At 30.0% G+C, this 18,074-nt stretch overlaps 3 protein-coding genes across 4 annotated transcripts; 2 read left to right on the top strand and 1 right to left on the bottom strand.

The window, feature by feature from the left end:
* On the top strand, positions 1–5,104 carry LOC130666736 (coiled-coil domain-containing protein 112-like). 2 transcript variants are annotated; one of them, XM_057467974.1, is made up of 6 exons: positions 1–428; positions 498–601; positions 2,202–2,471; positions 2,552–3,167; positions 4,666–4,896; positions 4,967–5,104. In XM_057467974.1, the coding sequence occupies exons 1-6, from the start codon at positions 265–267 to the stop codon at positions 5,004–5,006; spliced, it is 1,425 nt and encodes a 474-aa protein (XP_057323957.1). In that variant the 5' UTR covers positions 1–264; the 3' UTR covers positions 5,007–5,104. The 2 variants fall into 2 exon arrangements, with proteins under 2 accessions (XP_057323957.1, XP_057323958.1); XM_057467975.1 differs by lacking the exon at positions 4,666–4,896 and having other exon boundaries at positions 4,967–5,093.
* Positions 4,888–7,968, bottom strand: LOC130666737 (decapping and exoribonuclease protein). The gene is made up of 4 exons (XM_057467976.1): positions 7,442–7,968; positions 7,146–7,369; positions 5,315–5,682; positions 4,888–5,236 (listed from the first exon to the last, which is right to left on the bottom strand). Exons 1-4 carry the CDS (start codon positions 7,729–7,731, stop codon positions 5,036–5,038), a joined length of 1,083 nt encoding a protein of 360 aa, XP_057323959.1. The 5' UTR covers positions 7,732–7,968; the 3' UTR covers positions 4,888–5,035.
* Positions 7,969–10,296: 2,328 nt separating this feature from the next.
* LOC130666875 (inactive peptidyl-prolyl cis-trans isomerase FKBP6-like) lies at positions 10,297–16,752 on the top strand. The gene is made up of 3 exons (XM_057468194.1): positions 10,297–10,556; positions 11,592–11,856; positions 13,849–16,752. The coding sequence occupies exons 1-3, from the start codon at positions 10,516–10,518 to the stop codon at positions 14,905–14,907; spliced, it is 1,365 nt and encodes a 454-aa protein (XP_057324177.1). The 5' UTR covers positions 10,297–10,515; the 3' UTR covers positions 14,908–16,752.
* Positions 16,753–18,074: the final 1,322 nt, after the last annotated feature.

Genomic DNA, 18,074 nt, shown 5'->3' with positions numbered 1-18,074 from the left:
AAGTAATCCAATTGCCGTAAATATTGAACGGCTTATAATCTGGTATCAATTTTAAATGAACATCTGTCTGGGGTTGTTAGAAATATAAGAAGGGGAATGTTATATTCATTTCTATGGAAACCCCTTTTGTTTCAAAACTTAATTTAATACTCCGTCTACAATATTTATAAACTTATAACTTATCAATACGCTAACGCTGTCAGTGAAACTAAACTTAAAAAACAATAAAATATTAAATTAAGTGAATTTATAAGATTTATTAAAATGAGTTTAACTGAAAAATTAGAATACATAAAAACTTATACTAAATTAAAACAACAAGAAGAAATAATAGAGAAGGGTATTGAATTATTTTTGAATAATATTAAAATGGATTCGGAAGTGATGAAAAATTTGAAAGAAGAATATAACACTTGCACTGAAAGAAGGTATAATTATATTTTGAAAAATAAATAAATAAATAACTTTGAACATTGAATTTTTTTTTTAAATTATAGCAACGATGTATTATTTAAGCTTTATGGTGAAATAATTGAGTTGAATACAGATTTTGAAAATATTAAATCTATTGTAAATCAATTCAACAACGGGAAAATAATTGGTATCTTTCATTAGTTTTCTTTTTTTTACTTCCCTGGCGGGTCTAACATTACGATAGGTTTACGGCAGGTCTATCATAACTTACAGCACATGTACGGCAATTTACGGTAGACTTACCGTGAAATTGCGGTAGTTCTACTGTAAAATTATAGTAGTGTTACGGTAGTTCTATTTAAACAATTTTAGTTTTTCAAACTACTACTTCGGCAATTGATGGTTACTTGAGATTTTATTACTCGAATAGAACATTTACATGATGCCATCTGCCAAAAAAAGACCAAGTAGATGGATAGGAAATTCACGATGAAATTATAAAAGTGACATTCACCCAATGTGGATTTAAGGCCTTTATATTCATGCGTGGATTTATCAGAACTTTTTTACGTATGAATGGACGTCCTACAATTAATCACGTAAATTATTTACTATAAATTACCGCAATACCCCGAGTCAAAGTATTGAACGTTTTAAACATAAATTGAACGTTTTGGACATTAAAAACTTATATTAACCGTTTTTAACTTATTCAAAACGTAAATTAGACTATCATGAATCCGAAACGTAATTAAAACCTATTTATAGACTTACAATAAGGAAATATAAGCATACCAAAAAATTTTTTTTATCAATTTTGTACTTCTGGATTATAATCACGTCACTTTCCCAAAATTTTTTAGTACGATCTTTTGGCTCTTAACCCTTCAGCACTCCCATGTTTTTTAATGTCTCGCCTGAACTACAGCGACATCCTATAATTTGAATAGTGTCCTAGCAGCTGCGAGCAAAATGCTCATAACGGGAGTACTGACGGGTTAAGGCAGATACCGGAATAGTATATTGTACAACTAGTGCGGTAAGTTGTCGATTGCCCACGAGAGCGAAGTTGAGCGCACGAACGAAGTGAGTGCGCTCATTCGCTCGAGTGGGTAATCGACAACACCGCACGAATTGAACACAGTTTTTTTTATCATTAATGCAATATAAGTACTATCTTAGTGCTCGCTGTTTTATTCTCCAAGTAGTTTTTTGCTGATTCAACTGTTGCCGCGACATTTTTGTGGGTTAAACGATAATCTGCATGCGACAAGAAGTAAATTTGAGTGCGACAAGTTTACTTGTCGCACTCAAATTTACTTGTCGCACGCAGATAATCGTTTAACGCACACAAATGTCGCGGCAACAGTTGAATGGGCAAACAGCTATTTGGCGAACAAAAGAGCGTGCGCCAAGATAGCACTTATATTGCATGAATGATAAAAACGTATATATAAAACGTTCAATTTACGTCTGATATTGTGACTCGGAACAGTAAATGGTAGGTTTACTCTAATTAACAGTAAAGATAATACGTTTAATCAAGAACCGGGACTTTGCTATTGATGATCGCACATACAGTGACAGTATTTTTATCGTAGTTCTACAGTAAATTTACCGCATTCGCACAGTCATGGTACGGAAAGATTACGGTAGGATAACGGTTGGTTAGGGTATACTACTCTAGTACCGTAATATACGGTAATTAGCGGTAATATTGGGTCCGCTAGGGTTAAAAAAATTTTTTTATTATTTATTGTTGATAAATTTTATAAAATTTCATTTAGATGTTAATGATTGTAAAACTAAAATGAATGAATTGTTGGAAAAAATGCAAAAGTTTGAGAAAGTATTCGATTTAGAAATTTTACAAAAAGAACAAAAAGAATTGGAAGATTATTTGTATGATTTCAAAGTAAATCTCAGAAAATATGAAGCTACAAAAAATCTAACTTCAACTAGATGTAAAGTTAATCAATCTTCTGGAAATAAAAATAAAATAACAGCCGAAGATTATAGTGAGATTAAAGATTTTGAATCATTAATTGCTAAGACAGGTATTTATTTATTTTTTATTTTTTCAATGAAAATAAAGATGTTTAAATAATTTACTTAAAATAAATTTGTACTGTAAAAGGCCATATGCAAAATTGGAAAGAAGAAGATCACAAATATTTTGTACAAATTAGAAATAAAATTAATGGTATACCGGCATTAGTTACGGAAATTAAAAAAAAATTTCCTGATTTATCAGCAGAAAAAATAATTAATCATGAAGTGTGGTATAAAATTTATCTTGAATTGCGAGAAAAGCAACGTTCTAGTGTGAAGTCGTGGCGCGCAAAAAAAGAACTAGAGAAAAAAGAAAAAATCGAATTTATAAAAAATAATGAGTGTGAAAAATCTAACTCACGATGCGAATCGAAGAATGACATTGAATTAAATGATAACAAAAGTGAATCAGCAAAAAAGTTAATATCTAACAGAGATATTAATAAAATTGTAGATAAAAAAAAAGAAATGATTAAACAATGGAAAATTGATAAGGCACGAGCTAAAATTGCAAGTGAATTGGAGTTAAAAAATCAATTAGAAATTAAACGTATTTTCCGGGAAAAACAGTTTGTAAAACGAGTGATGGAAAATAAAGAAGCCCTTATTAAATATCAAGAAGACAAAATGAACAGAATTGTAATTTTACCCGAAAAAAATGAAAAAATTATAAAATCGCCCTCTATTATTCAAAGTTTTAGGTAATAGTATTATAATTGTTTTTTATTTTTTTAATAAATAAAATTAGATTCAACTTTGAAATTAAATAAGATCAAAGAATATATTAAATATTTTTTCATGATACCAGCATCGAAACTTAAAGTTTCAGTGTCTCTACAGCCAGTCGAAACAAACTAATTTCAAGCCGATGCTGCAAACGGTCACGTGCGTTAACATCCCCGGATAAAATATCCCCGCGACAAAATATCCCAGGAACAATATATCTCTGTGACGATATATAAAAAAAAATAGTTTTATTATTAGATTTGGTCCATTGTCTTTTAGGTCCAAGATGGGAAATTTCAGGGATGGCCTGCAAAGTCTATTGCTTTCTCTTTACCTATTAAAGCATATAAATAAAAAATTTTCAATTAATTAAAAACATTAGTAGAAAACATTAATTAGCTTATTATCGTGATGTGCACTTTTTTCACGGATTCTGTGTGTGTTTATTCGAAAATAGGCCAACACATAAGCTATTGAAACTTATTTATTAACATGATTTTTAATAGAAATTTTGAACTATTGTCATATTTTGTCGGGCATATTTTATCGCGAAGATATTTTGTCGCGGAGATATTATGTCCGGGGATATTAACGCGTGTCACCGCTGAAAACAACACTAGCGAATTCATAATTCACAAATACGTGCATACACCGGGCAGAAACATGCGTATTTCTTCCCTTGAAAAGAAACATAATTGTTTCTGCCCGGTTTTAGTTATATTTAATGTTCATGTGCCGCCTTATTACTCTCATTTGTTTGCTTGTCACTTCAGTTTATTCATTTCATTTTTTAAGTGATAGTTTTAATTAACCAAATAAAATTACTAAAAATGAGTGAAAATAATATTTTTGTTTTATTTACTATTTAATAAGTGACTGTAAATCACATATTTCTCTTTCTCTAACAGTTCTCCGCATCATCGGCTTGAAATTAACTTGTTTCTTACTGACTGCTGACACTGAATTTTAAAGTTCCGATTCAAGTAATCATGAAAAATATAGTGTGTGACTCAGGATGAAACCCGATTTCAGACTACGAGTGATGTCAGCTCTCGCCTACGGTTCGGGCACCCAACTTCACCCTAGTCTGAAATCGTCTAGTTTCATTTTTTGTCACACGGAAAAAATAAAACTGTAATAATTACAGAATAGAATGTAAAAACAAGCCCGTCATACTAAAAATACAAAAGTTACGATGTATACTGTAATTTTTAAATTTTATACGGTAAAAAATTAGTTGCAAATAAATATAACCAGTAATATTTACAGTTTGAAAATGTAAACCGAACGCATTAAAATGTAAAATAATTATTACCTCTTGCTCACAGAAATTTCTTTTCTTAAAACCATTTATTCCTCTTAAAAATTGTAAAAATTACCGAATAGCAGTTATGTAAAAATTAAAGTACTAAATAAGAAAATTTGTTGAGTGGTGTGCACACAATATACCATCACGTTAATTTTTTTTTACAGACGAAAAGATGATGCATTTATAAATAAAAGAAAACGTCTCCTAGAATCAAAAAATCAAAATTATATTAAATATAAAATAAATAATAACAATGTTAATAAACTGAATAATATTAAATCTAATCATGTATCAACTTTAATGAAATCAACGATTATTTGGAATGAAAAGTGTAAAAAACAAGAAACATTGGAAAACCAAAACCCATTTTTTTACATTAAAGATATTCCAAAATTGTACGAGAAAATAAATTGAACCTTACGAGTATTATTTACAAAATATTTTAATTAAAAATTTTTTTTATAGATTACGACACAATTGGCGAAATCAAGAATCTTTCACTTAAATTGACGTAGTATAAATATTATACAATAATTATTTATTAAAAGACTTAATGAACCATTCAGGTAAAAATGCATATTCTGAATTAGGCGAAACTTCAGTCACAATAATATGACTGTGTGGAATTCTTTCAAACTTATATATTGTTTTATCACAATCATTTATCACAGTCTTTTCAACGTATTTTAAAAAATCATCGCAGAAATTCATTGATGTTGAAGCACTCCAAAATCTCTGTATTTAAAATAAAAAAGTAATAAATTTATATTTTTAATATAATCTATTATAAACGATCTTGTTAAGAAAACTCACTTCTGAAATCCTTGGTAAATCAGCAACTCGATAATTTTTTAAACTCCTGACTATTCCTTTGTCATCCCTGAATCCACATAAAATATTCTCAATGCCGACTAAAAAACTTTGACTCCACCATCGAATGAACTTAAATTTTTTTAAATTTGAAAATTGACGTTCATTGTCAACTATTCGGCTTGTCTTCAATTCGATGAATTTCAAATTTTCAATCGGCAAAGGATCTGTTAATAATTTATCTGAATATACTCCATCCATTTCAGCAGCATAAAGTAATTTATGTTCGCTTAAACGACTTTGGAATACACAACAAAATTCCTCTTTTTCATCTACTGGTTTAGAAGTATCTGGAGGTTTATTCGGTTCATCTGTAATGATATGATTCAGTTTAAATCGCGTATTCAAACAATTTTTAAATCATGTTAAATTAGTGTTAAAAATCTTTTAGGTAAATAAGGTAAAGGACCCTGTTTCTGACACTTTAAGAGTGACAGCTAAGGTTTTTCTACGATAACTAATATAAAATTCCATTTAAATAAACGGCAGTGTTACAATTCTACTCAAAACATCTTTACTCAAGGGAAGCAGCTACAACTCTACTCACTCACAACTTTACTCAGCCTCAACTCTACTCACAATTTTTTTTTATTCAGGTTTAACTCTACTCAGTTACATTTTTACTCACCTTCAACTAGACTCAGCGAGAACTTTACTCAGGTACAACTCTACTCGGGTAGCCTATCGATAAAATAGCAATTCTTTGTGAATAGAGTTGTAGCTGAGTAAAGTTCTCGCTGAGTCTAATTGAAGCTGAGTGAAAATGTAACTGAGTAGAATTAAATCTGAGTAAAAAAAATTGTGAGTAGAGTTGAGGCTGAGTAAAGCTGTGAGTGAGTAGAGAGAAAAATAAACGGCTCGGTTAGCAGGGAAGTGCTTACTTTTTCTCAAAAATTTAGGTAGAGTTGTCTTGGAATAATGATGTAATGGAGTAAAGAAATATTAGAATCAAAAAATTTTTTAGCTGAACTATTAGGGCTAACGATTTTTGAATAAAGTTGGTACGAAGTAGTGAGAATCTGAGTATACATGGCAATCTGCCTTTTGTGAGTAGAGTTGTACTTGAGTAAAGTTGTCGCTGAGTCTAATTGAAGCTGAGTAACGATATAACTGAGTAGAGTTGAAGCTCAATTAAAATATGTTTGAGTAGAATTGAGGCTGAGTGAAGAAGTAACTGAGTAGAGTTATAACCATTTCCCTTTAGAGATGTTGTGAGTAGACATTTAACACTGCCATAAACACAAAACAATTATTTAGAGCTAATTAATAATGCCAAGTACGAGAGATCGTTCTTAGTATCAGCGATAAAAACTTGGAATCAATTGCCCAATTATTGTACGTCTAAACCTACACTAAATAAATTCCGTATTTCTTGTTATGAATACTTTCTTAACTCAAATGTATCTTAGGATAAAGATAATGTTTATACAGTGAGTACTGTTTTTATGATTGAGCGTCATATTGTCATATTGTCAATAGGTTAAAATTTTAAGTTTATTATATTTTATTTTAAATCTATATACATACTATACTTTGTAATTATTGTATTTTTTTGGATGGCCGCAAGTAGTTTCGACTACATGGTCAATAAAATAAATAAATAATAATAATTTAAATTAATGTTTCAAAAAGTGATGTTTGAAGACCTAGTTTTTGACACTTAAAATTTACTGTGCTGTAGTTTCTGGCACTGACATGGCAGTGTTACATACCCACTCACAACATCTCCACTAACATTTAAATTAAGTAAAAATATTATCAAATATATCGTAACCTGATAAAATATATTGTTCAAATTTGAATCCCCAAGATGAAAATTGTAAATCTTTCTCCGTTCGATTATTTACTTCAAATGTATCAGCTTCAGTATCAAAAGCCATTAAATAAATAGTTCCTTTCCATTTAGCTGCACATATAATCCAGCCTTCTCTTTCATCATACGGAGTTTTCATAACCCTTGATAATAATCCACGAAAACAAACAATATGTGGTTGTAACCTAAAGTAATAATAATGTCTATTTAAATTTAACAATATGTTTAAATTAAAATATAGATTATTATCAATTTACCATCGACTACTGTCAGGATGAGCACGAATTTTATCAAAATTGTTCATTATCCATTTTAAAAATGTGTCAATTTTATCATGTTTGGTTGGTGAAGATTTACGACGTACACATTCAATGCCATGATTCAAATTAAAACTCACTTCATTATTCTTTGGAGGATTAAAATACGTCAGTTGAGAAGAATCAAAACAAATAGATCTCGTACTGTCAATACTGTAGTATCCAATTGCTTTAGGTCGTTCAAAATATGGAAAATCTTTATCCCATGGTTTATTTATACGGAACACCATTTCAGTAAATTGTCAATATTTTTAAAACATTAAACTTGAAATTTGAAAAAATTTATTTTTTAAAATCACAACGCAGTAACCTTTAAAATAAATTACTGACAACACGAAAAATTCGTTCAGTTTTTAATATTAATTTTGAATGGAAATCAAACAACATAAAAGCGGACTAAAAATATTATTAATATGTAAGTAAATAAATAAGTAACTGAATAAATTTGGTTTATTGGCATGGATATATAATTAAGACACATGACACAAAAACAACAAAAATATTTTAGCAGATTCACAAATACAACAAACAAAGTTTTATACAACAATTGATAAAATAGCTGGTTTTAAGACCGTACAATGGTATACGGGCATTGGTTTCCCTGATAGCCACCTTATCCACAAGTTAACTTCAAGTTACTGCCATATTCTGTTATATATTTTTTTTGTATAAAAATACATTTATATATGATTATATATTTATAATATATACTTTTTGTATTAAATAATTTGTATCTGTGATGGCCGCAAGGAGCCTAGACTCCATGGCCAAATAACAATAAATAAATAAAAAAATAAATATTCTGAAGCCAATTAAAAGGAAAGTGTTGGAGAGCGAGCGGTTACCTTTAAGTTGACAGTAAATTGTCTGTAACTTGAATTCAATTTGGCTACAAGTGTTACTATCAGACAATGACGTTAAATTGATTGAAAGTTTCACTTCAAATTGATGGCAAGTTTTTCTGTCAAATTACATTCAGATGACGGCAGTTGATTTGCATCAACTTGCACGCAAGTATTATCCAGCCAAGGCTTGCCAGAAACTTGTAGTTAAGTTAGCCGAAAATGTTTCACTGCAGATCTTGCTAAGCAATTATATTTAGAGTGTGGCTATCATGGATTTTTCCCGGGACTTTTCACCGTCACGTCATGGTCACAAGACCGTCAGCGGATCGTCTTGTGACCAAAACTCAAAAAACGGTCATTCCGCATCTAGTGATCTAGTTTTGGGGTTGTCCCGCAGGGTCAACCGTTTTTCAGATTTTTTTTATTTATTTCGAACCACATAAGCCTATAGGAGCATAAAACTTTGAAAATGTCCAAAATAAGGACCACCCTTATTATTGCACACCTCAAGCGCGAAAGCGCTGAGGGTGCTTTATGATCGCTCTAAATTTTTTTATTCATTCAGTCACATTAATTAATTATTCTTATTACTTGCGCGGTCAATTTAAATATTTGAAAAATAAATTGTTAGAAATTGGAGAAAACTAAAAATCGTACGTCAAAATAAAATGGCGACAGAATATGATAAAAAAATTTTAAAAAACACGCAAGTGTTTGAACAAACCTTGGTGGGGAAATAATATGCAGAAGGGTGTCCTAATACACTTGGAGATTTAATTTAAAATGTTCCAAGTGCATTGCAGCTAAAAAACTTCACTTAACTGCTATTTCCCACCAGACGATGCCAGATGATTTAGATCAGGAACTTGGAAGTTATCAGCATTAGCAATTCGCAACACTTTACACTAGCACTGAGCACTCAACACTTAACGACACCACAGACACTTTGCACAATTTAAATTTTACAAACACTGGACATTTTAATTAAGCAATGACTATGAGCAATAAATTTTATGGATAATTCCGCGAATTAACTGCAATACTGTGTTTCAATTTAAACGTAAAGAAGGATCTGGACTACAACTGCCGTTGTTGATGATACTGACTGCCGCTATTGGACCGCTAGTTGATACAAAGCAATCGATTTTGCGATTCATCGACCGCCCCCACTTTCGCGAAAATTTGAACGTTGAATACAGTAACGTGCAGTTGCGCCATCTTAGCGCGAAATTTCAAAATTGAAATTTAATAATTGTATTAAAATTTATTTGTGTTAGGGCCAGTTTTTCAAACCGAGTTTATTTTTATCCGAGTTTTAATTATCATTGCTGGTATATCTATATATTAATAATAAATAGATATACTACCAACATTAATTAAAACCCGGATAAAAATAAACTCAGTTTGAAAAACTGGCCCTTAATGATTATATTAATTAGACTAAAAAGTATACTCGAAATTCTTATTTTCATCAATAATTTATTAATTATTCTTATAACTCGCGCGGTAAATTTAGATATTCGAAAAATAACTTGTTAGAAATAGGATAAAAATTAAAAATCGTAAATCAAAGTAAAATGGCGGCAGAATATGATAGAAATATTTAAAATCTTAAAAAAAAAAAAAACGCAAGTGTTCCGCGCAAAAATCGTGCTGCTACTACGCTGCTCTTGCACGGTCTGCTGCTGAGCTGCAGCGCATTTCGGAATGCACTCATATATATATATGTTATTTTTCAAAATTTCAAAAACAGTGATTGACAATGAAAAATTATCTGAAACTATTTATTCATTAATTTATTTATGTTGAACTTATTAACCTTTAGATGAATGAGTTGAGAAAAAATTATTTAAATATCCCGCGAGGGTTATAGCTTATTCACACGCCATCTCACAGTAAATATTTGAGTTCAACTTTTCAATAACCTCGTGATCATCATGCTGTTGCACGCACGTTGTTGATGTTTGAAATATCAAATGTCAAGTATCAACATCTAAAACTCCAAACCCAAACGCTTCTTAGTTTCTCAGTAATCCTCTTTGTCTACTCGCCAAGTACTAGTTTATTTAAAATTTCATTACCGAGTAACCTTCAAATTCAAATATTTTTACATAAATTTATAATTTATCTGTTAAAGAAATTGGTAATTAATTGATTTAATTAATAATCATGGCTAATGGAATTGATCCAGTTTTTGGTGTTAGCCTCAGGTACGTTGATTTAGGACAAAAACATCTATATGAAGTATTTAAAAAATGTTGTTACTATGATAAATTTTATTCAAATGTCTAAATACAATGGAAGCATTTGTAACGTATTTGCTTATTGTATAAATCACTTTATGAAAATTCTCAGTATTCAAACCAATACCTAAAATATATGATACTGAAGTCAGCTAGCCAACATCCAATCATTTTTAGATTTTTTTCAAAACTATAAATTATAACAAAAAAAGTATTAAAAAAAATTGAATCTACAATTTTATTTTATAAAACTTAAAAGAAATTATTCATTTTCATTGCTGTATATAAGGCCTATACTTACCCCTAGTACTTTTTTATAGAACTCGTTCATTTTCATAAAATCTAAGAACCGATCAGATTTTATAATATTTTCTAAGCAGGCTACTCAGCTTGGTTATATTGGAAATAAATACAATGACAAGTTGGGCTGTTGTACGTTTTAATTTTAGTATAATCAATTGTTATAACCGTCCCTGATTAACAGGGGTTATCAGATATTTTCGGCTGGGTTTTTTTCAGAAACAAAATCTCTGAATATAAAATACAGACCGCACTTTGATGCATTACTGTCTAATCTAGCGAAGTGCGCTTTAATTGTTTCATAAGATTCGTTTGTTTAAGAGAAAAACTCGGCCAAAGTTTCCATTTACTGTACAAGAGCAACAAAAAGATATTACCGTTCGTGGACTTGAGTGTAATAGAGAGAAAAGTGCAAACCCCCGTTGAAAAATGATTTAATTCATGCTAAATGTATATCTACCCGGGAAAAAATCTTTAGACATGACCATGCCTGCATATGTATATTACTCAATTTAAATTGTTGTAAATCATTTCAAATTGTTTTGAATCATTTAAAATAATTTTTGTTAATCAAGGGTAGCTGTAATATTAATTGTAATTTATACTTGTATTATAAAACATAAGTTTTCGTAATTACACCTTGAAAAAATAAACTTATTTCAAAGTGCATTCTTAATAAATAATTTATATTTTTTATTGAAGAGATTTGATGTCAGACGATGGCGTAGTATTTAATTACGGCAATGAATTTAATGAAAATGAGGAACGTTTCAAATTTGATCCGAATATAAATTTTACCGATGATGAATTACTTAAATTTATGAATCTTGAGATATCAGACGATGAAGACAATGATGACGATCAAAAGAATGGTGATGATGCTGACAAACATAAAACCCCTGTGTCACCGGGTCTTAATTTTGATAAAATTAAACATAAAATGGAAAATTTAGGTGACAATGATAAGGTAATTTTCTATTTATTTGATCATTTTTTCGTATGAAATTCATTGAAACTGTGAGTCCGATGCTTGTTTAGCTGATCAAAACAAGCCAGTTTTAGCCCTTTCCTTTCCTAGGCAAGAAAATATCTAGTTTTTACCCGCTAAATTTCGGGTTTATACCGATTTACTGTAAATTTGCCTCAAAATTTAGTTCAAATGCACTGTATTTTACGATGGATTTATGATATTTCAAGGTGAATATACCAAAGTTGAAACCGCCGAATACTGCACTGAGAAGAAATTTTTTTTTTTCGAGTATATAAATGCTTGTATAATACCGAATAAATATTTGTTTAATTTTAGTAAAAATGTACTCCAACCAAGTATATTTTGTTAAAATAAGTATAGTATTTCTTAGATCAAGAAAATGTTACTGCATGGAAAGATTGGAACCTGACTGGTTACTGTTCTGCACCCGACTCAGTACGGTGCTGGAAAAAAATGCTCGATTGTGGTGCAGTACCACACTGATTACTGTGTGGGACCTGACTGAGTGATATGCGCACACGACTTAGTCAGGTTCCACACAGTAATCAATGTGGTGCTGCACCACAATCGAGCATTTTTTTCCAGCACCGTACTGAGTCGGGTGCAGAAAAGTAACCAGTTGGGTTCTAATCTTTCCGTGTGGGTTGAAGTATATATTTACTATGATTAAGGATATTATTTGTTCGTATAGTACCGAGTAAATATTTGTTTAAATGAAGAAGTATTTATCCATGTAACAATTTCCACCACAAATTAATGGTCGACACTAATTTCAAAAATCTTTTGGTAGATACTACATAGACTTGTTCAAGATGACGTACACAAGACAATCTTGTAGTAGTCTTGTACTATTTTTCTGAAAGTATCTTGAGGAAGACCCCTAGGTGTCTACGCCTTTATATACCTATTAATCTGTCACAAGATATTAATGCAAGATTCTAAGATAAGATTGTTGCAGGACTTGCACATGATATTATGCAAAAGAACATTGAAGATGAGCGAGTCTTGCAACAGAAATTACTTGCAGACACTAACGCATATCTGCTCCAGAAGTGTCATATCACACTATCTGTATATCTAACTTCTATCTCTGTCACTTTACTCCAGGATCCTGTGTCGTATGCCAATGGAAGGGACAAAGTGACAGAGACTGAAGTAAGACAGACAGTGCAATATGACACTTCTGAAGTAGATTTGGCGCAAGATATGCCTTAGTATATGCAAGTAATTTCTGGTACAAGATTAGCTCAAATCATTGTACCAATGCACCTTGAGCAAAATACAGTCCAGTCGCGTTATAAGTGCGCTCGTTATAAGTCCGCCGACTTATATTTCTTGGAAGACATTCTCCCTCTATGACTACGAAAATAATCATGTACACAATCACACGCTTGCAAAGTAGGGGAAGTGTGAGTTACGGCGTTCAATTGCTGAGCAGGAGTGGGGGTATAGGAATTCTTAGAATTATATTCCCCTACACCCTTGTAGGCGGACTTTTAACGCGATTCGACTGTATCTTCAATAATCTTGCCCAATTCTTTAAGCACAACATAACACAAAGTTTTTTAAGTAATATAAAGACGTAGACAACTAGTGTACTGGTGACCAGGCTTGGGCAAGATTGCTACAAAATTGCGCCAAATACAGTAAACCTATCGTAAAATACTATTTGGTACCGATAAATACGGTAAATCCACTTATAATACGGTACTTTTTCGAGTTTCTACCGTAAGTTACGGTGAATTGGATCCACTAGGGGTCATACCAACTTTGAAAAGCTGAGTTTCTAGGACTATCTTAATAACTCATTTTATTCACGATTTAATGTTTCGTTTCATAACCTATAACATTTGAAATATATCAAAATATCAAATTATTAAAGATGTCTTTCAGAATTGCAAATTCAATTATATAATAAATACACCATAGTCTAGTACTACAAAAACAAAACTATTTATTTATGTACAGATAAAGAAGTTAGTCCTCCAAAAAGGTATCGGAGAAATAATCCCAGCAGATTCTCAAGTAGCAATAAAATATTCTGGTTATCTCGAAGGTCAAGACAATCCATTTGATTCAACTTATCAACGTCATTCAGTGAATCGCTGTCGTTTAAATCAGGGTGAATTAATTTGGGGATTGGATATATCGGTTCAGAGTATGCGAAAACATGAAGTGTCAATATTTTTAATTGACCCAAGTTTAGCTTACGGTGAAATGGGTTGTTGGCCAACCATACCTGGTAATTCAGAAGTAATGTTTATTGTTCATCTAATGGATTACGCAGACAACATTGCTGCTGATGATTACAAGGCACTTGAACCAGAAGAACGTAGAATGTTTGTTAAAATTGAGAAATCAATTAAACAATTGTTAGTTACTGGTGCAGATAATTATAAACGTGGACAAACAAAACTCGCTATTCGTGATTATAAACGTGCTGTTGATCGCTTAGAAGATACTAAGTTGGATAACGACCAAGAAGAAGAACGTTACAATTCATTATTATCTCGTGCTTACCAAAATTTAGCACTTTGTTACAATAAAGAAGATATGCCGCGCAAAGCTTGCATTGCTTGTAATAATGTTATTAATAAAACCACTAAAACTTATTTTCACTACGGACGTGCATTAATTAAAATGGGCGAATATGAAGAGGCATTAGAAAAATTATACATTGCACTAGAAATGAATTCGGGTAATGAGGAAATAATGAAAGAACTTGAGTTAGCTGATAGACTAAGTCAAAAAAGTATAGAAATTCAAGAAGCTATGAGGTCGAATTGTTTGACTATGAAAAATTTACCATTAGATACTAAAAATGAAGAGTACCAAAAATTAGCTACTGAATTTTGTAATGATTTTATTAATAATAATGATGTTCTGAGACAACCATTACCCGATAGAATTGATCCATTGCTTAAAGATACAATTAGAAAAATTGCATTATTGATGGGCATTAAGGTTTCTTCAGTAGATAAAGATAAGAAAAAAAGTTTATACCTCGAAAAATCGCATTATCAGTAACAATGTTATTTTTGTTTCATCGAATATTTCTATTTTTTTATTGGATAGAGATTTTAACGAGCTAATTTTGTCGGGAAATCAAACATGACTTAAAGTACTGTTTAATAAGAGTTATTAATTGTCAATAAATATTTGTTAACTAAACAATGTATGAGCTTACCAGTGGGGAACTAAAGTAGAAATAGGCAGACAATAACGGGTAGTAAAAGTAAAGCTGTAGCTCATTGATATCGTCCAATATATAATAATACATTTGTGTTAGTATAACATAGACGAGCAGACGAATTTCATTTTTTTTTTTTAGTAATCATTTGTTCCATTGTTTGGGTACGGAACATTTATTTCTTAACTATTATATTTGTATTAAATCCCAGCTTTAACGATAGATAGTTTGTTTAATGCCTTGATAACTCGTTTTCGATTTTTTGAATCGATCCCTAACTACAGTCGACTACTCGTCATAAGCCTGATCTAGGGCACGTAGGGGAAATGTTTCTTAGAATTTTAGTCTTCCCACTATCGTGCGTTTAGTTTTGTTTTCGACTACCCGTTATAAGACTGTTTTAATTTATATAATTTTAAACGTCATATTTACATTTTGTTACATACGCGACTATCCCGATTTTCTTGTTGCTTATAGCGCTAAAATAAATACCTATCTTCTTACACTAATAATAATTATAATGCAAAAAATTATAATGATAACGGTATTGATTACAGTAATAATTAAAATAATAATTTTATTGAGGAACTTATTGCTCAATAAAACTTTTTCATAGTAACTGAAGCTTTGAATATAATTAATGATTACAATTATGAACAATAAATTATATTTAACTTAATAATGATTAAATTATTCTCCGCGAAACATAGATAAAAAATTTTCATCATTAATTTGTCTATTTTTCCTATTCTTACTTTATAATTTTGACAATTTTAACGGAGGCTTATAACGGGCTCACAATCTTACTATTAGTATTAGTAAAAGTGGTGATGATTTGAATAATGAAAACAATTTAAGCCTCTTTATGAAACTAATTTGCTTAGTTTGATTAAGACCTATTTTTTTTTTTTACTATTCATTGAAATATTAGTAATACTTTTTAATTAATCATTGGTAATTGATTAGTATTATAGCAAAGTCATGCACTGTCTATATTTGCAGAAAATTTTGTCGTATCACAAATTGAAATAAAATCTATACATTGAAAATAGCTCATAATTTTGAAATGATTCAATTAAGTTAAATATATCATCACCCGATTTATACAGCTTTTGAAAAATTACAATATAAATTTATATTAGTGTCTGCTAATTTTTCAGAATATTTGCATACTTGTATAAATTAACAATATTCTTTGGACTATTCATTCATTTATTATATTGTAATCGGAAAAAAGATAGAAATGTTTGATTTATGGACAACATTTTGATTAAACTTATGTACTTAAAAGAGTTGAGACTAAAGATCATAATTTTGATTTTGTACTTTTATGTTTAGTTTTCTATGAATAAACACACATTACGAAAATATAAATGTAATGTTTCAGAATTGCATTGATTAAGAAAGCTGGATTTAAACTCAAATTGGTTTAAATGATCCTAAAATTAGCCGATACATAACAATTTTGGATTTTTTTTTCAGCATAAAAACTTAGTTTGAAAAAAAATTTGCACTCGCAAAAATTAAAAAAAATTATATATAAATTTTTTCTAAATGTCCCTTTTTATTATTACTTATGTAAAGAAAATAAATAATTGTCAAGTATCGACTAATCTCGAGATTATTTATCTGTCATTACTAATTAGTATTGTTGCACTTGTTATAATTCATTATATTTCTTTCTTGCTTTTAATTATTATTACTCTCTTATTTCATGAAAAAATTTTCGAAATTTGTTAAATGTTTAATTTGATGTAAAATTAAATAAAAAATATAATTATTTTCTAATAATATGTATGAAATATTTATTGGGTACTTGGCAATACCGCATGAAATTTAACACGGCGGCGCGGCACTCATCGTGCGTGTGACGAAGTCGGGTAAAAGCACGCGTGTGACGAAGGGTTAATCAGGGTGAAGCGTATGTATTTTTTTTTTATCGTAATGTGTATAACATAATAAAACGTACAAATTCAAATACATACATGTAATTAAAAAACAGGGTGGCCACGAACCGGGAATATTGGGAATTATCAGGGAATTGAATGCAACTGGGAAATATCATGGAATGTCAGGGAATTTCGAAAAGTATCTGGAAATGAAATTGTAATAGTTCAAAATTTAAAAAATTTTCAATTATGCACTAGTTATAAAAATTAAAGGATATTAAAAAAATTTTTAATTTTAAAGTGATTTTCAACAGATTGTAACTCGAAGGAAAATGGTCAGACGACAAAAACAAAAAAAGCAAATTGTAGCTTCAAGTGTCTAGTTTTCTGATCTGGTGTTAAAATTTTTTTTTTAATAAGTGCGGTTCCGGAGTAATCCTAAGAAAACTATCGAAAAAGAAATTTAACAAATTTTTGCTCGTCTTAAAAACGGTTTTCGAGCTTCAATAAATTTTTTTCGATAGTTTTGATTGATTTTTGATTTAAAAAAAAAATTTAAAGACCCAGATCAGAAAACTAGACACTTGAAGCTACAGTTTGACTTTTTGTTTTTATATTACGACCATTTTCCTTCGAGTTACAAACTGTTGTAAATTACTAAAAAATTTGAAATTTTTTGAATATCCCTTAATTTTTGTAACCAGTGTATTTTGAATTTATTTAAATTCTAAAATTTCTTATTAAATATTTTAACTTATACATTTTTAACATCGAATAATCAAAAGTCGGCAAAATTAATTTATTTTATAGCCCTTTTTTTCTGGTTTCTCGCATGATTTAATTTTCAAATTCAATTATTAAAAATGAAAATATAATAAAAACTTTGAATATCTAAATGATACGAATAAAATTTCTAAATCAGGGAATTTTGAAATCATTTTTTTGTGGCCACCCTGAAAAATTGTCGTATGTCTGCTAAATTTACACTCATACTTTTCAGATAGCTCCAATAAGCGTTTTAATTATGATAATTAATAATTATAAGCTAAAAAAAGCTAGCCTGGCTACTTGGGATATTTTACCTGTTCTTTTCTTCTCTTTTTTATTAAAATTTA

The sequence above is a fragment of the Microplitis mediator genome, chromosome 4 (assembly GCF_029852145.1).
Source record: "Microplitis mediator isolate UGA2020A chromosome 4, iyMicMedi2.1, whole genome shotgun sequence".
Lineage (NCBI taxonomy): Eukaryota > Metazoa > Arthropoda > Insecta > Hymenoptera > Braconidae > Microplitis > Microplitis mediator.
The sequence above is the reverse complement of the archived record's forward strand: the minus strand, read 5'-3'. Positions and strand labels throughout refer to the sequence as shown.